At 39.6% G+C, this 25,786-nt stretch overlaps 1 protein-coding gene across 5 annotated transcripts in view; it reads right to left on the bottom strand.

Annotated features, from left to right (window-relative positions):
* The window catches only part of DLGAP1 (DLG associated protein 1), a 633,130-nt gene that overhangs the window by 195,021 nt on the left and 412,323 nt on the right, over positions 1 to 25,786 (bottom strand). For 3 of the 5 annotated variants that reach the window (XM_065585317.1, XM_005303131.5, XM_005303132.5), the window contains 2 exons: positions 22,352 to 23,377; positions 4,754 to 4,968 (listed from right to left, as the gene is read on the bottom strand). In XM_065585317.1, coding sequence (XP_065441389.1) covers positions 4,754 to 4,968; positions 22,352 to 23,305 — 1,169 coding nt within the window. In that variant the 5' untranslated portion in view covers positions 23,306 to 23,377. Of the gene's footprint in view, positions 1 to 4,753; positions 4,969 to 14,561; positions 14,677 to 21,244; positions 21,518 to 22,351; positions 23,378 to 25,786 lie in introns of those variants that run through there. The other 2 variants (XM_005303134.5, XM_005303135.4) reach the window with 2 other exon arrangements.

Here is a 25,786-nt window from a genome sequence, read left to right as displayed (position 1 = left end):
GCAAGCCTGGGAGGCGGGAGAAGTGGAGCGGCCGCTGTGCTGGGAGAGGGAGTCTGAGCCGCACGTGTCAGCGCGCCGCCGGCAGCCCAGCCCAGGAACGCGATAAAAAAAAAATTGGGGGCACCGCTTTTTGGTGTCCCCAAATCTTGGCGCCCTAGGCAACCGCCTAGTTTGCCTTAATGGTAGCACCGGCCCTGCTTGCACTGCCACTGAATGGACTGGATGGGGCTTGTTATATGGAGCAGACTTCAGTTCCCAGAGATTAATTGAATCCTTTTCACAAAAAATCTCATTAAAAGAAATATTGTAGTACGTTTCACACATTAAGACCCTGACAATGGTATGGCATGATCTCACACAAAATGCCAATCTGGACTGTCAGAAAACGATTCTATTTAACATTATTTCATATTGAAAAGTAGATAATAAGGAAAAATATTTTTTTACATTTTTTTCCATGTTAGTGACTTAGATACTGCTTCATCAAAGCCTATAAGTTTATGACATCAATGGGACTTAAAGGTGCTTAAAATTAAGCATGTGCTTAAATGCTTTCCTGAATAGAAAAGGACTTAAGGAGAACTTACTTTAAGTTAAGCACAGGTTTAAGTACTTTTCTAAACTGAGGCCATAATGAAAACAAAGCTCCTGCCCTCCCTATTTTTTAAATCTCTGGCTACCACATACATTTCTGCTGCTTCACACCTTAGATTTCACTAAAACCCTTTTTAAGTGGTGCAGAGAACTTGTGTTTTTATTTTTTAATTAATTCCATTCATTTTTACTAACCTTTGTTAGTAATGACCAATGACCACTATCTCAGATGAGGTGTCCGAGACAAGAGGAGGAGAGGGGAAATTAATGAGGGAAATTCAGAAGGATACTTTTGTCACTAATCACAGACAACAGAGGAGACATAAGTTAAAAAAAATTAAAAGCTGTAGCCCTAGGCATCTCATACTAATTTTAGGTTATTTTTTTTGTTCAGTGAGTTATGATTCACTATTACAGCTGTGAGGTTCTGCAGAGAACAGGGAGAAACAATTGTTAGCTTAAATCTCAGGCAAGTACACCATTCTCTTTTATGGAACAGCATTTCTTTTACAGATTTACGTCAATTCACCAATCTAGAATCACTTTACTATACATGTACCAGTGCTAGCAATTTTCCTGTGACTCTCAAGACATTTGGAGTATTTCTCTGAGCCCTAGATCCTGATTGATCTCAGCTTTCATTTTTAAAAAGTAGGTTTCTAGCTCTCTTGGCTGGAGAGAAAAGGGTTTGAAAATGTGAACCCTAAAAGCTGCAACACCAGAAGGCAACTAAAATGAACCTAAATTTTATTATTTTTAACATCTCCAAAGCCAAAGTGTAAAAATTCCAACATGTATTAAAGCCCATCATGAGAGTTTTTCTTGCACACTTGGGGTTGGTGGTATTGAAGTCCAATGAAGCCCTGCGTAAGAGATAGGGCATAAACTGCATGTAGAGATTACAGAGACTTTGGTTGTAAATGTTCATAACTAAGGCTAAGATTTTGTCATGGTTTTCTTAGTAAAAGTCATGGACAAGTCATGGGCAATAAACAAAAATTCACGGAAGCCATGACCTGTTTGGGACTTTTGCTGCTGCAGCTCCATGGTTTCCCCCATCACCGTGGTGGCTGGGAGCTGTGGGGTTTCCTCTCCACCCACAGTGGCTGGGAGCTGCAGAGTGATCAAATTTCCCAAAGAGAAATTGGGACACCCCAGCTGCTCACCTGAGGCGTCCCACTCCCATCGCGTGAGGCTGTTGCCCATCGCTGGAACTTTGCAGGGGCCCCCTATCACTTGTTGTTGCTGTCGCCTGTCGCTGGAACCATGCCAGGGCCCCACTGGCTGTCAGTTCCAGAGTCCTGCAGCCCCTGGGGCTGAAGCAGAGAATGTCATGGAGGTCTCTGGACCTCATGGATTCCGTGACTTCCATGACCTCCATGACATAAAAGTAGACTTATTCCTGGCTAACCACAGGAGTGGCACCGGATATAACCAGGGTGGATTTGTGACTGTGAGTGTCAAAATTCCTCACAGGACACTCTTCTTATCCCAAAAGGAGGGTAATTTACTGTGGCCGTGAAGAGGGTGCAGGTTACTTTCCCCAGTCTGTCCAGCTGTGTGGGCTGGCATATACGAGAAGAGCCTGCCTGCTCCCTGCCCCCTTTTTCCCTGGTCCTAGTCACTTTATGGGTGGGAGCAGCAACCATTCTCTCAACAGGGCTTGGACTCAAGATCCGTACTTCTTCACCCCTACTCCTCTGCATTGGTGTATGGCAGCTAGGTACAATCTAGTGCTCAGTGAATTCAATTAAAAACGTAGTTACCTGGACAATATCACAATGGCACTCTAATACTCTGATGAGATACAGACAGACAGACAGAAGTTGATCAATCTTGGTGTTGCTAGCGAGCCAAAAACACCAGCGAAATCTATGCTTAATTGATTCATGGCCTCGCAGATGAACCCACAGAACAAATGTGACAGTTAACAAACTGGGTTCTATTTGTAGCTTTGCCATCCATTTACTGGGGGATGGGGGGAGATGGGGAGAGGAGTAATAGATTTCTGTTTTTTCTAATATGTAGTTTGTTCTCTTTTTGCTCCCAACTTTTCTTTCATTTATATCATTTTGGTGGCATGTTGACTTCAGTGGGACTATTCGTATGCTTATTAAGCATGGTGCTTAAGTGCTTTACTGGATCAGGGCCAGAGTGCTCAGCATTTTGTAATACTGAGCCCAATAAAATAAAGAAGCAAGAGAGTAACTGGAATCCATTTAGATTAGGCCATGGAGCCCCAGGCCAGAACATGGCTTTGCTGCCACAAGGGAAAAAGATGTTCAGTAACAAATTCTGCAAACTAAGGCTTCTGAAACCTGAACACAAGGCCACAGAGAAAATGTGAACAGTATCTAGAGTTCCAGGAAAGAAGAAGCCAGAGGCCAGGGAATAACAGACACTGATCTTGGATGCTGCTGAATTGCCCTGCCAACACTCGGAAAACATTTCATGATTTCCCAGTATTGCTAACAACAGTTCTGCTCCACTGCTATTAGCAATGTTGGGAGCCGTACATTCTGAATTAGCATCTGGCAGATATTCTTGCTTCCCTGGAAATAATAATTCATTTAGAAACTTTTCACCTAATATAAATCTAGGGAAAAGTTACACTAGAGTTTCCTGGCTGCTGCTACCTGTTTGCAGTTACTCCCTTCAACCGGACACATTTAACTTAATCTAACCTAATTTAATATAATCTGGTCAATCATCTTCTGATAAGTGATTGCCACCTAGGTATCTCAATGCCTCCCAAAATTATGAAGTGTACACATGTTTTCAGTCTCGTTATTAGATGTTTTGTCTCACTCTCCTGTCTGAGTTGTTGCTTGGGTACTGTTCATTTCCCCCTCTTTCGTAGTACATTGCATAGTAATCAGTAACATGTTCCCTCAATTTCCACAACAACAACATTTTTCAAATAATTAATTTGAGTTATTAAGGATTTTTACTTTGGGTCCCAGCTGATACAAAATGTTATGACATTTTCACAAAGAATCTTCAGAATGAATGTTCGAAACATTAGCTAGCTCTAGTTAGATACAACTATTTGATTTTCAGTTAGTTTGGGTCAAATCCTGCTTTGATGTAAATCAGTTGAAGTTTTGCCACTGATTTCAGTGGCAGAAGCAATGGGCTCTTGTTCTTTCATTGTTGTTTTGTGTTCTGACCCAGCACAAATGTAGATTAAATATATGTTATACTGTTTGGGTTTTTTAAATTATACACTGAATGTTTTCTTTGGTCTTAAAAACACAATCTATTTTGAGTGCTACTTTTAATTCATAAAACCCATTCCAAGCAAGTTAACATATCTCCAAAGTTGTTTCATCTAGCAAAGCTCTATCCACAGGCTACTACCTCCTCCAGTATATTGACACTTCGCTTCTCCATTATCTGAAACTCCTTAGGAACTTTAGCTTTTGTGAAAAGAGCTACAAATATTAAACAATGATGATTTTAGATTCTCTGTGTCACTTTGTAATTTTTTTTTATCAAAGTCTCTTTAAAGCAATTCTCAGACTTAATTTTTTGGTCATAGTTCTCAATTAAATAATAATGTACTTTTGGATGGGTGGGTTGAAGATATGGACTTCTCTATTTTACAATGCTCACTCTTCAGGGCATCCAAAGAAGTGGGCTGTAGTCCACGAAAGCTTATGCTCTAATAAATTTGTTAGTCTCTAAGGTGCCACAAGTACTCCTGTTCTTTCTTCAGGGCTTACTGTCAAAACCCTCTTTGAGGATTTACAAAGACTGATTTAGGTCTAATTTCACATGCCTCGCTCATGTTAAATTTTACTCACACTTGCAGAAGTACATACACAGTAAGGCTTGTGGAATATGGCACGTAAGGTTCTAATTCAACAAGGTGTTTAAAGAATATATGTAATTTTGAGCATGTGAGCAGTCTCATGGAAATCAATGATTTTAGGTGCTTTGTTGGTTTGAATCCTAAACATTAGCACCCCAGTTCAGGAAATCACTTAAGCATGTGTTAAAGTTCACCCCATTCAGGAAATCATTTATGAGGACTTAATTGGGACTTTAACACATGCTTAAGTGCTTTCCTTACTTGGGGTCCAGAAAGTGGAGAAAGGAGAGAGGAACAGAAATGTGTTTCTCTGAGGCTCAGTAGTTCATTCTGACAATGTCTTACTTGAGGGTGGTGAGTTCCGTAAGTGAGGGCTGGGTGGCCTTGAGATAGCTCTCCCTTCGTGCTGCAATCTTTGGCGATGGCTTCGGGCTGGTGTCTGAGTCCCCGCTATCATCGTCCCCCATGGCTTTAATATAACTGCCACTGCGCATCCGCCGGCATGGAATCTCGTCATCTTTGCCTCGCGGAGCGTACCCGCTCCATTCATCTTGGGGAACCTAGAGTAATAAACACAATTTACATATTCAATATACCTTCTTCTGTAGCAACAGTAAGATTAAAAACAGTAAATTGCAGCTGAGCTTTCATTGAAAGGATATATGACTCTGATCTTGGGTTTCTAAGTAAAGCCCAGTGGCTCCAGTACAGTTAACATATTTGCAGGGAAGAAAAGGGTCAGCCCTTTGCATGGTACAGAGGGGACAAATCTAGATTCTTGAATCAGAATCTCTTCAAACGGGGTGTGTGTGTGTTCTGATCTGAACCCAACCCTAGGGTTTTGGTTCAGGATATATTCCACGCCAGAAGGCCTCACTTTCCATTTCCAGTTTAGATGCATGTTAAATGTAATGAAGCAGCATATATAGTTGTGTGACTCTAAGGCCTGGTCCACACTAACCCCCCACTTCGGACTAAGGTACGCAAATTATTAACGTAGCTGAATTCGAAGTACCTTAGTCCGAACTTACCGCGGGTCCAGATGCGGCAGGCAGGCTCCCCCGTCGATGCCGTGTACTCCTCTCGCCGAGCTGGAGTACCGGCGTCGACAGCGAGCACTTCCGGGATCGATCCCAGAACATTGATTGCCTGCCGCCGGACCCGGAGGTAAGTGTAGACGTACCCTTTGGCTGTTTTCTATGTACTGCATCTTTTATAGTAAAGTGAACCCAATAGTCTGCCTGCAGGGATGCTCCCTCTGAGTTTCAGAAGTTCAAAATGGCCGTGTGTTCAAAATCACACTTATCCACCCCTCTCTCTCTTATGGTGACTTTATATTTGTTCTTTCTCCTTGTTATTTCCTTTAATCTAAAATAAAATTTATCCAAACATTACATTTGCTCCTTGTTTATAGAAAATCATCACAATGAGAATGTGTTTTCAGACAATTTTGGAAATTCCATGAGGACAGCTGCCTTGTCCAGGCCTTGCCTCCCATTCCTATTGGCCTGGGGTTACAGGCCATCATCTTGGGATGTGAAGTTGAGAAAACACATGCCTGTCTGAATAAGAGTAGAAATGAGAGCAGATGTGAGGTGGAATAGGGTAACTGAAGAAGTGGTCCTGCAGTCAGTTCTTTGATTGCAGCACCCCAATATTTCCAGATTGGCATAATTTGAGTAGATGCTCCAAAATCATAAAAGCAAGTAGGCAACATTTTAAAGAAATAAAGTACCTGTAATCTTTAGTTTTCCCACCTATTCTTTTCTCCTTCCCTTTACTGCGATCAACATATAAAGGCAATTTATATGGCTCACACAGTGACCATTGTATGTTATACTAAATGGACACTGTCAAATTTTAGGGGTCAAAAATTAACCTACAACATTTGAATAGTAGCGTCCCCCTAAATTGGTGCTATATAAATTGTTAAATGTGATCCCACAACACACAACTTTCAATGCAGCTTAATGAGTGTACATTGCTTCTTATATACTGTCTCCTCTTAGAGCACTCGTGCAGCAGTTTGTTTAACCTGTCATAATGAAAAGTCAAACATTTACTTAGTTGTTTGTTACATTTAAATTAACGTTCAGTTGCTGACTCCCCACAACCAGGAACATGACAAGTCCTGAAGGCAGATAAGCCCTTTCAAATGTAACTGCAGCCAGTGCAGGTGAAGCTTTATGGCCTACAAACTCTGGCAATGTTGCTATAAAACATAACTCAACAAAACACTGCACCAGATGATGAAAAAAGTATTCCACAGACCCCAAATGATTATAATTAGCCACCCAAGCTAGTTGTAAACCATCCTGGTGCAGTTTTTGGTTCCTTTATTTCTTTTCCTGTCACATCCAGGACCTCATCAAATCCTGAATCCTTTTTTCACAATATTTCCAAAATTCATTCCTTCTTCCCTCCCTACTGCCATGACAATATTTCATTCTTCGGTAACTTTATGCTGACTATTGCAGCTTTTTTCCTTTTGACTTCCTCCTTTCTCATCTCTTCTTCCTCCAGTTCATCATCCTTCTTTGGTACTATTATCGTGTCAACGCCTTACTGGATTTTCTGCACTGGCTCCTTCTCCTCTTCTGTATTAAGCTTCTGTTTCTCTTCCAAAGTACTCCATGGGTGCAAATCCTGGCCCTACTGAAGTCAATGGGAGCTTTGCTACTGATTTCAATGGAGTCAGGATTTCACCCCATAAGTCTACTCTGGCCTCTGTCTCTGCCATAATTTCTTTTTACCACTCAAGCATCTCTCCTGACTGATCCTTACTCCTTTGCACACTTCTTTCTTCATGCCTTCTTTTACAATCATCTATATTCTTGAAATAATTCCCAGTTACTGCCCTGAAAACTCTAGTTCTGTGAAGCTTTACAGTTCAAATGTCCACACAGCACACTGAGTTTGTTTTGTATTGTGTTGCACTCTATTGTACCTATTAATGTCTCAGGAATTTAAGCTCTTCAGAGAAGAGACATATTTTGGGTTGCGCCTAGTTCACCTATTAAACAATCCCACGTACATTTACATTGCCATATGAAAAAAAAAAAAACCACGCATTTAAACAAATTTCTCTTCCACCCCTCTCCTTCTGAGTAACTGGTGGGGGACTTGAGAGGAAGGTACTTTCAGCAGGAAGTACCAGATAAAGGGAAGGTGGGCCACCTGGAGATCAGGAGTTAAGAAACCAAACAAGAACCGTAAATTAGGCCCAAATCCAGCTTTGGTTTCATATTAACACCCCAGGGACTGATTTAGAGCTGATGCCCTGAAGATGATACACCTAACTCCAGATTTGGAGCTCCAGTTCATGCCCACTTCGTGTGTGTGTATATTTGTATATGTACGTATCTTTTGATATTGGCTTTGACTTTGGATGCACAGCCTATAGAAATAGGGAGTATTTTACACTTTTTCACCAGTACACTTATGACACACACACAAATCTCCTTTTCACCTTAGCTTCTTGCACCGTTTCTAGGGTAAATAAAATAAAATGCATGAGGTCCGTACCCTCAGCATTTCTCAAATACACCTAAGAGCATGCAAAATCACCCCATCCCCCTACCTCCTGTGTTGGGAGTAAAGAGTTGAGTTTCCAAATTGTTCAAAAGAAGTTGACACAAGATTAGTAAAATCAGGGCTTGTTGACATCGTGAATGAAAAGTTGGGACACCTCACAAGAACTTTACAACATATAAGAAAAGCTCAGGAAAATAGATTTCTAGTCACCCTTAGGATAAAGATTATTTAAAGTCGTATTATGTACAGTACATCTGAATGTTCTGAGGGAACATTTACTTCATAAATCTCTTCTGTTTAATTTCCATTCATTATGTTTGATTTTAGTATCTATGCTCACCTTGTTATACTAAATTAATTAAAAACAAATTATACTGCATTAAATTAAAAACCTATGTTAATGCAACATTAAGACTGAGACTTTTAATTGGTCAAAAGTCCGGGAATTCAAAGTTAATACACATTACCCATATCTCAGCCAAGTTGTGCGCCTGTAGTTTTTGCAATACTGTATGTATAGTTGGATGTAATGTTTTAGTATTTAGCTGTAATATAGATGAGACATAATTGTTGTGGGAACCATAACTCTAACACAACTTAAGAAATTCGATGTCTTAGTGCATACAGTGCCTTTTGTCACAAAGATTATCCCAGTGGTTTAGATACTATTGAACAAGTTTCCGAAGCTGGTTGCAATGGGTTTGCCACATAAGCTTATACTTACACATGCAAATGTGTAATTCCATGCACAAATGGGGGTCCTGTCCAGCTTTGAAAAGTTAGCTGTATGTGTGTGCACGTGAACACAATGCATCAGATCATCATTCAGAAGTCTAGGCTCTCCTAGCTCAGTGACACAGGCTTATTTAGTGAAAAACAACAAACAATCTTGTTAACATCCACTTTGCTGTTGCTGAGCTATGAGATGTGAAGGTACAGACTGAGAATTCAGAAGTCCAAGGGCACCAAAAAGAGAACTGGTTGCTGCTGTCTGAACAATTCCAGAATGGGGGAACTTGCTGGTGCAAAAATAAGAAGGTAAAAAATTTCAAGTACCATTACTACACTGAGGCTGGTAGGGGAAATCCATAGTTGACAAAGAAAATGACAATATACATAGGTGCTGGAACTAGGGGTGCTGAGGGTGCTGCCGCACCCCCTGGCTTGAAGTTGTTTCCCTCAGATACAGGGTTTGCAGTTTGGTTCAATGGCTCTCATCATCCCCACTATACAAATTGTTACAGCACCCCGGATAATATGGTAATGGAAAAACTGAGCTAAATACAGAGTTATGTGATAACTCAGAATGCAGTACCACAAAGAGAAGTTTAATTTTCAATTCATGGCATTTGGGAAGTCAGGATATGATACATACTGTTAAAGCTTCAGTGAACAAGGAAGTACAAAGACAATTTCACAAAAATAACCATTCATTAAAAGGGGTGGTACTAGTTACAACTTCCCCCCTCTCCCTCCGCTGAATGCTCATATAGTTTGCTTAGCTTGCTTGCAGAAATCCGTTTAAGCCAATTTTCATTTTTGCTTTGCAGGTATCAACTTTCTCAGAAAATATTATATTATTATATTATGCAGGACCTGATTCACTACTTACTCCAGTTTTATGATGGAGTAACTATCGATTTTAATCATGTTACACCACGGGAAAACTAAGGAGGAGTCCTTGTTGCACCTTAGAGACTAACGAATTTATTTGGGCATAAGCTTTCGTGGGCTAAAACCCACTTCATCAGATGCATGGAGTGGCCCATTTCAAACAATTGACAAGAAGGTGTGAGTATCAGCAGAGGGAAATTACTTTTTGTAGTGACACAAAGATACAACTGCATTTGCTCCAATCCCGGAGACAAACACCTATAGGATCTCTATCAAGCGTTCTTAAAACTACAATACCCACCTGCTGAAGTGAAGAAACAGACTGACAGAGCCAGAAGGGTACACAGAAGTCACCTACTACAGGACATGCCCGACAAAGAAAGTAATAGAACGCCACTAGCCGTCACCTACAGCCCCCAACTAAAACCTCTCCAGCACATCATCAAGGATCTACAACCTATCCTGAAGGACGATCCCGCATTCTCACAGACCTTGGGAGGGACAGGCCAGTCCTCACTTACAGACAGCCCCCCAACCTGAAGCAAATACTCACCAGCAACTACATACCATACAACAAAAACAGTAACCCAGGAACCAATCCCTGCAACAAACCCCATTGCCAACTCTGTCAGCATATCTATTCAAGGGACATCATCATAGGACCTAACCACATCAGCCACACCATCAGGGGCTTGTTCACCTGCACATCTACCAATATGATATATGCCATCATGTGCCAGCAATGCCGCTCTGCCATGTACATTGGCCAAACCGGACAGTTTCTACGCAAAAGGATAAATGGACACAGATCAGACGTCAAGAATTATAACATTCAAAAACCAGTAGGAGAACACTTCAATCTCCCTGGACACTCAAGAACAGACTTAAGAGTGGCAATTCTTCAACAACGAAACTTCAAAAACAGACTCCAACGAGAAACTGCAGAACTGGAATTAATTTACAAACTGGACACTATCAAATTAGGCCTGAATAAAGCCTGGGAGTGGATGGGTCACTACAAAAAGTAATTTCCCTCTGCTGATACTCACACCTTCTTGTCAACTGTTTGAAATGGGCCACCTTGACTGCATTGGCCTCATTAGCACTACAAAAGTCATTTCCCCTCCCTTGGTATTCACCCCTTCTTGTCAACTTATCTTTGAAAACTCATGGCGATTGGGGGAGGTCCCGGATGACTGGAAAAAGGCTAATGTAGTGCCCATCTTTAAAAAAGGGAAGAAGGAGGATCCGGGGAACTACAGGCCAGTCAGCCTCACCTCAGTCCCTGGAAAAATCATGGAGCAGGTCCTCAAGGAATCAATTCTGAAGCACTTAGAGGAGAGGAAAGTGATCAGGAACAGTCAGCATGGATTCACCAAGGACAAGTCATGCCTGACTAACCTAATTGCCTTCTATGAGGAGATAACTGGGTCCGTGGATGAGGGGAAAGCAGTGGATGAGTTATTCCTTGACTTTAGCAAAGCTTTTGATACAGTCTCCCACAGTATTCTTGCCAGCAAGTTAAAGACGTATGGGCTGGATGAATGGACTATAAGGTGGATAGAAAGCTGGCTAGATCGTTGGGCTCAACGGGTAGTGATCAACGGCTCCATGTCTAGTTGACAGCCAGTTTCAAGTGGAGTGCCCCAGGGGTCAGTCCTGGGGCCGGTTTTGTTCAATATCTTCATTAATGATCTGGAGGATGGCATGGACTGCACTCTCAGCAAGTTTGCAGATGACACTAAACTGGGAGGAGTGGTAGATACGCTGGAGGGTAGGGACAGGATACAGAGGGACCTAGACAAATTAGAGGATTAGGCCAAAAGAAACCTGATGAGGTTCAACAAGGACAAATGCAGAGTCCTGCACTTAGGACGGAAGAATCCCATGCACTGTTACAGACTAGGGACCGAATGGCTAGGAAGCAGTTCTGCAGAAAAGGACCTAGGGTTACAGTGGACGAGAAGCTGGATATGAGTCAACAGTGTGCCCTTGTTGCCAAGAAGGCTAACGGCATTCTGGGCTGTATAAGTAGGGGCATTGCCAGCAGATCGAGGGACATGATCGTTCCCCTCTATTCGACATTGGTGAGGCCTCATCTGGAGTACTGTGTCCAGTTTTGGACCCCACACTACAAGAAGGATGTGGAAAAATTGGAAAGAGTCCAGCGGAGGGCAACAAAAATGATTTGGGGGCTGGAGCACATGATTTATGAGGAGAGGCTGAGGGAACTGGGATTGTTTAGTCTGCAGAAGAGAAGAATGAGGGGGGATTTGATAGCTGCTTTCAACTACCTGAAAGGGGGTTCCAAAGAGGATGGATCTAGACTGTTCTGAGTGGTACCTGATGACAGAACAAGGAGTAATGGTCTCAAGTTGCAGTGGGGGAGGTTTAGGTTGGATATTAGGAAAAACTTTTTCACTAGGAGGGTGGTGAAGCACTGGAATGGTTACCTAGGGAGGTGGTGGAATCTCCTTCCTTAGAGGTTTTTAAGGTCAGGCTTGACAAAGTTAGGAATTGGTCCTGCTTTGAGCAGGGGGTTGGACTACATGACCTCCTGAGGTCCCTTCCAACCCTGATATTCTATGATTCTATGAACTGTTGAGAATAGGCCACTTCCACCTTAACTGAATTGGCTCGTTATCACTGACCCTCCACTTGGTAAGGCAACTCCCATCTTTTCATGTGCTGTGTATTTATACCTGCCTACTGTATTTTCCACTCAATGCATCTGATGAAGTGGGTTTTAGCTCATGAAACCTTATGCCCAAATAAATTTGTTAATCTCTAAGGTGCCACAAGGACTCCTCGTTGTTTTTGCTGATACAGATTAACACGGCTAACACTCTGAAACCTGTCAGGGTAAAATTGTATCACAGTGATGAATCAGAGCATTTTCAAGGGGAAAAATGCTGATAAAGTAGTTGACATTTAATTTATTATTAGCTATGTCTCTATAACACCTTATATGAAAGGATCTCAAAGTGCTTCACAAACATTAATAAATTAAACCACACAACCCCCTTACATGCTAGGCATTATTATTATTCCCCCTTTGCTGATGGATAAATTGAGGCATAAGGCATTTAGGCCAACATTTTCATACTTCGTATAAAGTTAGGTATCTAAATCAACACAGTACTTAAGCTCTAAAATAAGTGACCTAATTTTCAGAGCTCATTTAGAGTGTCCCCATTATAGCTGATCTAGTATAGATTTACATGTTAAGTTTAGGCATCCAAATCTGATAATTACAGTAGAAGCGATATAAGCACAATCTTAAAAAATGTGTTTGTGGCAGAGCGGAAATAGAACTCAAGAGTCCAGCTGAATTCCAAACCTCTGTCCTACCTACTAGACAAAACTCCTACTACGTATCAGATCCTTATTTTTAAAACTCAACAACATTAGATGTATTTCTTGTATTGCCACTTTTGCACATCTTTTTAATATAAACAGTAATTTACTAAAAGTATTTCAAATCAATGCTGGGTTTTGTTTTTTACTTATTGCCTCTACTTAGGCTCTTAAAGCAAAAAGCTTCTGTGGCTTAGTAGACTGATATCATCTGCTGTCACAGAAAAATGTTTCAGATTCTGGGGAAAAAAATATATTGAGTACTCAGTCCTTAGAGAACGAAAAATAAAATTGACTATATATAACCAAAAATAAAACAAACAATAATATTTCCAAGGGCCTTATTATTACATTCTCAGATACGGTGTCACATATTACAGTGCTGTGCATCCAAAGGTACTGGGGAAATGTTGAGGAAAGGTGGCTATGTGAGTTTTCAGATCATTTTTTCTGACTGGGAGGTTTGCTCAGCTCTTGCAACTTTTGATGGCCAGCATGTATCTTGCCAGGTCAAATACTATGCTGCATGTAAGTATGTGTAGATAGTAGCTGCTGCCTTTGAAGATGCAGGGGAATAAGATCTCTATACCTGAGAAAGTACCTTCACTTTGCTTTAATGTTTAAGCATATTGTAATATCCAATTGCCTCAACAGTATAATTTTTCCAGCATTAGGAATAACTTAGAGAATTTTTTCACTTGACCAGCGCTCGGAGAGCCGGGAAGTGATACTACAGCCTAACTAAATTAAACCATCCTGCATCACACAGAATATTTTTATTTCCAGAAGAGAGGGGGAGAAGGAGGGACAGAGAGAGAAATATAGAGAGAACAGTAGAAAATAAAAGCCAAATCCAAAGAACGTCCCCTCTTTAATTAAAATCTCATTTTTATTATCAAGCTATTAAACAAAATAATATGGAGACTAGAGGCATTTTATTTTGCAAGTGGGCTTTAATAAATGTAAAGTGAGATCTTTCATAGTGATTTTTCATTCTTTACAGAACTAATAACGAAGAATGTGCTTTAATTAAACAAAAAAGTCTGATGAAACAGAAAACAAATGTAAGGAAGAAAAATAGCACCTAACAGAGGCCTCAGAACTGGGTCAGCTAATGAAACACACCACTTCCATTTTAAGTAATCACGTAGAAATATAATGTTCCTTACAAGTATGAAAAATAATATTGACTATAGTTTCTTTCTTTCTGCTCAAACATCAGCTATTAGATTTACTGTACCATAAACAGACCATGCAAAACACATACAGTCAATAGCCAATCCCTTCACTGGTTTCAATTGCATTTGCTGTGCCATTTACATGCTCTGATCTTTATCTAAATTTACTTTGCTCTGAAAGAGACTAAATTTATCATTAGCAAGCTTGCGGTGACTGGTAAATTTCTTTTCGTATTCTTTTTGTGTAAAAAGCTGGATTTTTCTTATGTATATTTCTGGGTCCCCAAATAAACAAAAGACAGGTATATAGTGGCATTCAAGTGCTAGATTATTCATCTCTAATTCACACATTGGATGAAATCTGAAATAAACTCCAGCATGTGAGGATAAAAATATGGATTTTATTCAGGCTTTAAACAATAAAAAAAGAATATTTTCCTTTCTGTTGCCTAGAATGTTTATTAACTTACCTTATTAGATGAAATATCAAACAGACTGTCTTTTTGGCAAATTAAGTTCATTATTCATCTCAATTTTGATTTGGTTTACTGCAGCTGAGAGCATTAAGCTTCTCCCTGTGCTTTGCCAATGCAATGTGGGTGACTGGAAGTAAACACAAGGGCTGGAGGGGAGTGGCTGGCCATCACTCAACAGTAGACTTGTAACTTTAGCTTTCTATTAGTATGCAAATACTTAATGAAATGAAATCACACAACTAAGAACAATACTTAATGACTCCTCAGTGCAGATTTTCAAACCCATGCAATTTGGTTCTCCTAGCAGTTATTATGGCTATTTTGTATGTTAGAGAAAATTCAATTGCCCTCTTCCACTTTCTAGGTCTATTCTTGGCAATCATGAATACTGAATTCTTAGAACAACAAACATGAATATCACAGCATCCTTTCAATGTGCATGTTTTAGGAGTCACTGAAATATGCAAAAAAGGAGGACTTAAGATATAATTAACACTATATGTTTTACTGTATTTAAAAATAACCTTCAGCAGTTTTCAGAAAAGCAGATATATAGGTTATTTCCATTTAGAGAAAATCAAATATCTGCAATATTCTTGCCAACATTTGTTTCAACTTGTGGGATTTTAGCAATGAGGTTCTATTTTAAAATCAGTTCATTTGACTGAAATAACTGTATGCATCTTTACATGGGGAAAAACTGGTATTAGGTTCCTAACAGCCAAGACCAACAAGACTGAGTCATACTGTTCTTAGCTTAGACCAGTCTGCCTGCATTGGGTAATGCAGTTGTGGTGTTTTTTGATCTCTACTTCAATCTTGGAATAAGAAGCTTAATTTAAAATAGCAGAAATATTCGTTACTCCCCACCCTTAAAAAGAGAAGTATCACTTTCAACATTTATCTCCAAACTACTGTACATGTCTCCATTAGAAATGGGCCCACATTGTAGAATTCAGACCAGATTTAGATCTGGATCCAAACTGTCCCTGAGGATGGGGTTGTCCAGAATAGGGTTTGGTTTGGGCCCACTATAGAAAGACCCAATCCACAAAATTCAGATTAGAACATCCCCAGTGTTCATGGTGACAGGAAGGTATCAGATCCAGGGTTCTGAGATGGGATCACATCTAGTCTGTTTTCTCTCAAGTATCAACTGGAGTTGGAGTTGTTACCAGGCATCAACTTTAATGTCTTAGATACAGTTTCCACAAACACAAGCTTCTAAAGTACTTTATGATGGGATAACTCAAACAGCTGTATTTAATGGCCCCTTTATACTATACAATTAACACTATATGGCATCACACAGCTGAGAGGAGGCATAAATCCAAGTGATAGAATTTTATACAGAGTGGTAAACATGCTGTTGGAATGAAAGGATGTTCAAGCAAGATGGACAGTGGAACTAAAAGTCAAATTAGAACAATGTATTGTGTATATGTGTACAGTCACCAACATTGAGAAGTAATGGAACTGTGAAGCAACTAGTGGATGGGAAACAACAATCTCAAGTACAATGGCAGATAAATTGCAGGCATAATCATTAAAGAGTGGACATTGTCACAGAAGATCTAGCTAGGTACTTACAGGGCCTGCATCAGTGGGGTACTGAGCAACTAATGGGACAGCTATGCCAAAGACCAGTCTTTAACTAATTGTATGAGAAAATGGTGGTTGTTAAAGTGAAATATACAGTGATGTCATCCTTACCAACTGCAATAATAAAGGTGATGGAAAGTTATTGTAGGGTAAATTTAAAAAGAGGTTGCAAGAGGAAGACAGGATTACTTAGCAATATTCTGCGAAGGGGGGGGGAGGGATAGCTCAGTGGTTTGAGCATTGGCTTGCTAAACCCAGGATTGCGAGTTTGATCTTTGAGGGGGCCACTTAGGGATCTCGGGCAAAAATCAGTACTTGGTCCTGCTAGTGAAGACAGGGGGCTGGACTCGATGACCCTTTGGGGTCCCTTCCAGTTCTATGAGATATATATATATATATGGAGATATACCTATTTATGGGTTATTTTCATAGGAAAGGTTTTTCACAGCACAGCAAAGGTGTCTTGGATAGATACAGAATTAGGCTGAAGACTATGTATGCCTAAGTAGAAGATCTGGTTGAATTATTCATTATGTATATATTTGTTGCAAATTTAGCTCCCATTTGTGAATCATTTACAAACCCATCCCAATTTCTACAGATCTACTCATTATTCATAAGCATTCACCAACAGGTTGGATGATCAATTTTCATGGTTGAAAAATCACTTTTGGGTGAATTGTGTTTTTCTGGTATGAAATGTGAGATAAATAACCAGTTATGCTACTGATGAAATGGGCTGTAGCCCACAAAAGCTTATGCTCAAATAAATTTGTTAGTCTCTAAGATGCCACAAGTACTCCTGTTCTTTTTTGCAGTTATGCTACAGTTCATGAAACTTTTGGGATTCACAAACTTTTTCATGAATACCTGGAGATCGTTCAAATACCTGAGAATAATATAATTCCATTATTATATTTGGTGTTTTATTTGCAAGTATATTTTTCTTTTCAATTATTTCACCAGCTTTATTAAGAAGTATGAAATAGAAATCAGGATAAAATGATAATAGGAGGCTTCAACTTTAGCTGTTTTGCAGAACTGATAAGAAAATTGCAGCTGTGAAGGATAGATTTACCATTCAGTGGAAGAAAGAAGTGGAGAATCAAGTTCTAGATATGTAAGCTGCAGCAGGGAACAAATAGCATCTAGCAAGACAAGGACACATTGAGTAGATTAATTTAGTAATCACTTCACCGTGACAGAAATGCAAACAAAGTTCACAAGAAAAACAAGTAGAGAATGATTGCAAATTCAGATGAATGTGCACAGATAAACCCAGCAAAACAGATTTTAAACAAATTACTATCCCAGAAGAATAAACAATTTACCAGGTGATTTAATAGACTAAATGATCAAATAATATGATATCTCACAATACAGATTAGCACTAGGAAGTTAAGCAATAAACTCAATTTAGCCTTACAAAGAAATGGGACCAGAGAAGCTATGGGATACCTACTGAATCATCTTACAAAGGAGGTGCCTGTTCCTAAGAAAAGAAAGCAGGATTTACTGAAGCAGAAGAGTTTCTTTACACCGAGTAGTTTATGGACATTGTTGATGGCCTCCAACAGGGTCTAAGCCATAAGAGAAAATAAGGCATAGGCTCTGGGACAAATCAGGCCCTTCTTTACCAGATCCAACGACAATAAACTAGAAAATATGCATCTCATACTCAAGCCTTTTGGCTTACAAGTTTTACAGATTTTTTTCCAAGTCGCTTGTTCATGGGCTGCTGGACAAAGCATGGTATGTTGATAGCTGCATAGGATTCCTCACCTACTGGATACCTCACTTTCCCACCCCACCCTGCCACTTTTCTATTGCTGAGTCTTCCTTGAACTGTAGCTGCCAGCAGCAAAGTTCTACTTTTTCTGCTGCCCTATGCCAAGAATATAAAATTATTATTTATACTGTGGTAGTGCCTAGGGGCCCCCAGCCAAGGCCCTCACTGTGCCAGGCACGGTACAAACACATAAGAAAAATATAGTCTTTGCTCCAAAGAGCTTAGTGAACTCTAATTAAAGCCAGGAAATAAATAGCTTGCTTTCCCTATCCTGTGTATCTTGATACAAATGATTACAGTGTGTCATGAAAAAACACGACTGACCCAAATAAAAAAAATGGGGGAAAATCTGAAAAATAATCTGTGCATTTTTTTCTCTCTTTACAGATAGGCGAAGGCTATGAAAACAATTGTGGGGAATATCCAGCAGTAAATACATCATTAGAGACTAACTGTGTAGTGTGGTAGTGCTGGTGCATGAATTACCATAGATCCATAAAATTAAGAATGGTAAAATATCTATGCATTTAGACCGTTTTTAGGCCAGGGAAGTATTGCTTCCTACATTGCAAATTCTAGTGATATGTCTAGCTTAGAACATTCCAATGGACTGTCTACCATAAGCCTTGGGAAACTGTTCCACTACCTAACAAATCTCACTGTCAAGGCATGGGGAACTATCATGGATAAAATAAGAATGCTCCTTCCCATTTCCCACCCTCCGCTGCTTGGACCATTCCTAGAGCTGAACCAAATCAGAATATTTTCTTGAGGTAAGTAAAAGTTTAATACCAGACTGTACCCCATTCCCTTCCCTCCCACCAACACACACCTACTTCCCAGAGAAGAGATGGGGTAGTTCTAATTTACCCTATGCCCACATAAAAGAATCATCTATTTTCTCCCAAAGTCCACATTAATGAAAGCACCTGTGCACGGTCTCCATCCCCAGTTATGCTGCAGAAGCACAGAAGTATCAGGCTAAGAATACTGCGAGATTTAAAGGAGCAGGTGTAGCAGGACCTAAGAGTGAGGATCTGCCTTTCACTACTGTAGAAGTGGTGGGATGGCAAGTTTCCCAGCCCCTATAATATTTCACTTGGGACTTTATCAGAGCAGGTCTACCAGAAACAACATCCCCATAGGAAGCGGCGGAGGCAGTAGGCAAGACACCACCCTCTCAGAAAAGCAGGTGAGAGGAGAGGTGGTCAATCAGCCATCTCCCTAAAATAGCACAGGGGAACTCACAGCTATTTGTATAGAAAATGGAACTGTGAGGGGGTCATACTAGCCACTTCCACTTAGCTTTCCTACAGCTATTGGAGCCTATTGGACAGAGGAAAGATTGTATTAAGAGGAAAGAATGGGTCCTTGAGGAACATCCATAGGTTTGGAGAGCAACCTGAGGTTTGGAGTCTGCTCTGAATCCACACTCCAAACCTTCAGAGATTAAGCCATCTCTAATATGGCCAAATGCGAATTGGGGACTAGACTGAAATGATCAAACTTAAGTTATTTCTTCTACAGAGTGAGATTGTTATTGCTCATTATTTCTATTTCTAAATAATGAGGTGTTCTGATACTACAGTAATAGAGGCCATAAAAACAGGCAGGCATAGGGTGAGGGGAAGGGTTGAGAGAACTATTTCACTTGTGACCCATGCCAGACTCAAGCCTGCAGCTTCAGAGAAAAAAAAAAATCACACTGAATATTCAGTAGAACAAAAAAGTCACATATCCATTGTGTTCAGACATTTATAGCATAAGGACAGTTTGCATAAATAAAACACTAGCCTCATCCAAGGATCATGTAGTCCACTTGCTGCGTCATCAATAGCAACTTAAATTATAAGTGAGTTGAAAAGAGCTTCTAGTAATCTGGTTAACGAGTTAAAAAAAGCAGCAAAGAAATACCACATTAGTCAAAGTCATTATCAGAGTTGTCCAACACTATCATGGCTTTGTAATTAACTAGTTTTATCTCAATTAGTACATTTCAAATTGTCCTAACCCAGGAAACCAGCCTACCTATGTTTCAACAAGAAACAAAAAACAGTTGAAACATATCTACATCTTATTGACAGAAGGATACTGATTATTTTTATTTATAATATTTATATTGCAGTAGAGTTTACAGGCCCCAATTAGGATTGGGGCCCCAGTGTTCTAAGAGCAGTACAAATACAAAGGAAATATTGTACATGCCATAAAGGGCTTATACTCTCAGATGACAAGTGATATGTGAATGGGAAGCAGTTAAATATGCACAATTTTTTACTAACATATACATTTGCTATTTTTTAAAATTGTCAATAAATAACAGTTTCAGTTGTCTCAGACTGCCTCATACACTAGCAATTATTACCTGGCTGATGTCTTATAATGCTAGCAATGTAAATTAGAGCTTGATTAAGATTTTCCTCTGCTTTTTAGCAAATTTCAAACACTGACATATCACAGTTTTTTTTCAAAGCAAGTATATAATAATAATAATAATAAATAATCTGGACATAAATAGCATGTCATATGTATAAGAGAACGTTCAGTCATTCTAATTCCATGCATTGTTGGACATATTTCCATGAAGATACAGATACTCTCCTCTAATTCCACTTATAAGCCTATTCCTGTCAATTAAATATTATCTAGCAGTCTCTCTGGAAGTGCTTATTTGAAGCTGACGTTGGCATAGTTTTTTACTCTTTTCTATCCATCTGGTTACACACTGAATTGTCAGCTATTTTATCAATACCTGCCTGGAAACTGAATGAGTAAACAAACAACAAAAAACTTCAAATCCAAAATAACCAAGACATTCAACTCCAAAATTAAAATTTCTTCTAGCTCCCAAAACTAAGATTGAAGAAAATTACTGTATCAAACCTTTAAAATTGTAACTCAGCCCTAAAGTCCCTCCCCACTCCATACGCGCATCTATACACACACCCTGAGAATACATACTTCCTCCATTTCCCCTTCCCCCATGTTGCTATAAATTAATGGAAAATATACACATCCTTTTTTTAAATATTGTAAACAGAGTTTCAAAGCTTAGTATTCTAAATGATTTTATATGCCACGTAACCTATAGAGCTTAATTTTAAAATGTGGGTGCCTTAATAGGACATCTGAATCCTGCCCTTTATCTGAGTAATGACCTGAGCAACAAAATGTGGAAACGGAATGTCCCACAAAGGTAACCACGTTAGAAAAATGGGCTGCTGTATACATATAAACATGCAAGAGTCCCACTATTTTAAAGCAAAACAAAGTTCTCTTCTCAAACCTCTTTTTTCCTCATGGTCTTCTCTCTTCTCTGTGTAACGTTATTCCATTTTACACATACACTTAGATGTGCCATAACTGCTTCGTTTAAAACGCATAAAAGCTATCCACAGCTCAACTAGGAATGAAACAGTTTTAATATTTTCTGATCCATGTTTCTGCCACACACATCCACCGGCAGTATGATAGCTCCAAGAGCAGACATCTGATTCTTGACATTTAAAGATACAATACTGGTGAAAAATAGTGACGCTTTATTAACGGCAAACAGCTTGTGAGGGAGTAGGTGATGTACTCTTAAAGTGTATAATCAGAACAAGCAATCATTACAGCCTTTCAATTTTATGTTTTTGAATCAATGCCATAAGAAAGAGAAATAGCCAGATACACAAATCTGGACACTTTACAATAACTATTTAATCTTTTGTGGAAAAACAGCTAGCAGTTTTTTTTTACTGGTGTATAAAGGATTAAGACATCTCAAAGTTTCCAAAGGGTCTCCAATTTTCATAATAAAATAAGAACTAATGAAGGCAAATCCTGAAATTACAGAAACCAAAGAATTTGTATACTGGTAACCATTAGTGCTGGAACTAAGGTTGCAGGGGGTGCTGCAGCACCCCCAGGCTTGAAGTGGTTCCCATTATATACACGGGGTTTTCAGTTTGGTACAATGGCTCTCAGCACCCCCACTAGAAAAATTGTTCCAGCACCTCTGCTGGTAACATCCTGTTGAGTGACATTGTAATGCTAAATACAAGCAAAGCAACCTCCAATTCCCTAGGTCCCTGCTGTGACTGCCTTTTGAATCCAACCCCCCCCCCCCAAAGCTCTCATTCTTCCCACACGCGCAAAAATAAATAAATAAATAAATAAACAAATAAATAAATAAATCAGCCTGTTGCCCACTGGAAAAGTTCATTTGAAACTTGACTTTTAGCAATAAAATGCAAATTTATTTTAAATTTTATCTGGATTACCCCTTTCCCTTTTCTACGTCCAATGACCTCTCAAAACATGATAGACGATAACCTCTGAAATATCAGAATGAAAAAACATCCGCAAAAAGAACAATTCAGTAAACAGCAATCAGTGCTACATACTATACCTGAAGGTATTGACAAGACCGCTCCTGTTGACATGTCTCTGACTTCACTAGTGTCTGATCCATATTAACTGAAGCTTTCTGGTAAACCTCACGGGCTCTGCTCACTGTCAATGTAGAGGACCAAGAGCTTTTCTTCATTAACTGGGCATCCAAATTCACGGGCAGGTTTGCACAAGTAGAGCATTTGACATCATTATTGCTTTTGGATGACTTCACAGTATGTTGACTTACAGTATTATAGGCTTCCATAAAGTACTGAGAAGTGGAACGATCGGGGCACCTTCCCATAGTCATAACTCCACTGGGACCATGATAAATGCAAACATCATTGTCCAAGTTGTCATCTGAACTCCACCATCCTGGTGCATTGGATCTGGACTTGCCTTCTGACCTCCTTTCTTTACTCTTGCTACGCTTCCCATACCTCATAGTCTGTGTCTCCTCTGGGCTTGCTTTGCCACCATTGACACTTCCCTTTGATGGTCCCTCAAGAGAATGAGACTTTGTGAAGAGCTTTTGAACAGAGTGAACTAAGTGGCGGATCCTCCCTGGACTGTCACTGCGATGTTCCACAGCAGTCCGTTTGTATTGTAAGGTATGGTAGCCATCACGATTAAGAGGCAACTGCCTTTCAAACTGGTCCAAAAGATTGGCAGGAATGCGATTAGTTTTGTTAGCAGTTCCATGGGGAACAAGAGCACACTCGTCTTTAAGTTCATGGTGGGAACTGTAATGTCGCCGAGGAAATGTGCTGCTGGCAATTTGATCATTATAAGGTACCATGCATTCTGCCTGAAAAGAGTTTCTCTGAGTATAATAAGGGTGATCTGCAGGGTGAGGGTCCACTGGATTTAACAAATATGGCTGCCTGTCTGGGTGATGTGGCAGACTGTCACATGGAGGGTCACAGGTAATCCCATGATGATGACTGCGGTTGCTGGATAATCCTTTCATTGTTGATGTAAAGAGTATCCCGAAGTCATCTAATATGTATAGTTATGTTACAGACAGATCTCAGAGAAAGGCCTAGAAGAATGGAAAACAACAGAAGATGTGAGATATTTAAACCAATGCAGTAATTGACATGCATATTTTTCATATAATTGCCTTTAATGTTAGAAATCTTAAACATAAAATCCTTTCTCACTCCCCTTTGTTAGACAATTGGTCACCCCTTATATCATCACAGAAAGGATAGCTCAACAAATTACAAAAAGCAAACTTGTTCTAACAAGTGAAAACTAGATAAGGGAAGATTTTCTTCTGTAAAACCCGCCATTGCTAACTAACTAACAGCAGTAAAAATGCTGTCATGTACTCTCTAAGGCCCCAATCCTACAAACACTTATGCATGTGTGCAAATCCTTATATGTATATTCAGTGGGTCCCAAATTACTCCCATGCATATTTGCAGGATCAGGCCTGAATTCATTAAACAAAATCATGCTCTTTCAGAACATTTTCTGGGTTACTTATGGCCCAATGCAAAGTATAGAGTCTCTCCACTGACTTCACTGGATATTGGATCAGGCTCCAAGTGTAGTTTCCATTCAGTTTATGTCTTTTGTCTACTTAGATTGTAAGCATCTTTTCTTTCTTATACTACACTAAGAATAACTCACATGCTTTATATTGCAGCATGAGACTTTATTTCTTCAAGGGAGAGAACCAGTGTGGGAGCCATGCATCTTAGTTGGATAGTCTGTGTCTTTGCAGAAGTGCAGAGAGGTGGTCAGGGTAACACAGTTAGAAAGACCCAGAAACTTCCAGAACATGATGTGGCAGTTACCATATATGGTCAGTAGCTGTTCTAAGGCTCTATATGATGTTTTCATTGTGGGCAACTCACCTGGCAGGTGATAACCTAGTCATCCTCTGAAAGCTGACTCAATCAGAGACCAAGGTGGGTGTGTGGGAGAGGGAAGGTTACAAACAAAGAAGTTAAAAACAGCCCAGCAGACTCAGTAGTTGACTGACACAGGACCAGGAGGAAAGTCTGTATGAGAACACCATAAATTTACGTAAAACACCGTAAATGTACTGCTTAATAGTTTTTGTTTTTATTTACAAGGTGGTTTTGTGACCCATCCACTCCCAGGTGGTTTTGTGCGCATTAAATGTTTGTTTTTAGTAAAAGTATGGTATGCACCCTTTGAAATCAACTGGGAACTATTAAAATTCATTTATCAGGGGTTTACATACAATAGCCCTGAGGTTTAATTCTGTGTAATGCTTTTTTGAAAAGCCCTGAAAAGACAGAACCCTGGCCTGTGCTTGAGCAAGGAATAAAGTTGAGGTGCAGGAAGAAGGGGACTGTCATAGATTTATACAGTATATTGTCTGAGCACTTCATCCCCTTTCCCGCCCCCAGTACATACGCACAATATCAAACCAATAATAAAATAATAAAATAATAATAAAGGTTGCTGACTCCATGAAAACATACCCCAACTGTAATCATTTTACAGTACACACCTTTGGAACCATTACATACCTATTGACTTACTCCTGACTGGTATTTGGTGTTCAGACTTATTCTCATAAATTTTCAAAGAACGAAAGTGTTTCAGTATCAGTGCTCCCTCTAAAGTCAATGGGATTTGTACAACCAAATCTTTTACATTGCTTTTTCAAATGCAAAAGAGTATGTTACTTGAGTGGATTGGAAATATTTGGCCTCAGAGTCACTTTCAAAGGTTACAGTACTACAACTGGCAACCAGATATATTCCTTTAGCTCAAGTGATTCAATAACTACAACCTTTCAATCTACATGTCCCCAGTTCATATCTCACCAGTGGCAAATTTAGTAGTCCAAAGGACCAGTTGGAGTAATGTTGCTGCAACATCTATACCACTAATGTATGAATTGCTAATGTTGTAAAATAATTCACAGCAATGTCTAAGGAGCTGGTGCATAGAAGGGTGATGCAGCAGCATTGGGCTTTTTTGGGCAGTTCTTGTTGTGCAGTCTCTTTGCAGCTTCTTTTAAGATAAGTGAACTGGAACTTTCTCACCTACACTATTGTTTCCATTGGGGCTGATAATGCATTGTATCTCTTGGAACATTATTTCAGTCTGAGTCTTTCTTGGGAATGTGGAAAGACTTGTGTAGCAACTGGAGTGGCAACTGTAAGGTATTTTCATCAGGTAAGTGTTTATGTTTTAATGAGATGTAGACATAACATCTACTGGAAAATCAACCACAAAGATGGCATTAAATTGGTCTTGATCTAGCAAAGCCTGTTTTGCATTAACCAGAACATATTTTATATTTTCCTCTGAATCTCTAGCAAGCTAAAAATGTTTCTCGATATGCTACAGATCTGATGTGGATGTACTGCATTTTACTCTTCCATACCACCTCTGGGCAATGCAGAAAATGTTCACTGTCCGGAGACCTTGAATGCTAAAAAGTTTTCAAAATATCACAGAT

This window comes from Chrysemys picta, chromosome 2, assembly GCF_011386835.1.
Source record: "Chrysemys picta bellii isolate R12L10 chromosome 2, ASM1138683v2, whole genome shotgun sequence".
Lineage (NCBI taxonomy): Eukaryota > Metazoa > Chordata > Testudines > Emydidae > Chrysemys > Chrysemys picta.
This window is presented reverse-complemented; position numbering and strand designations above follow the sequence as displayed.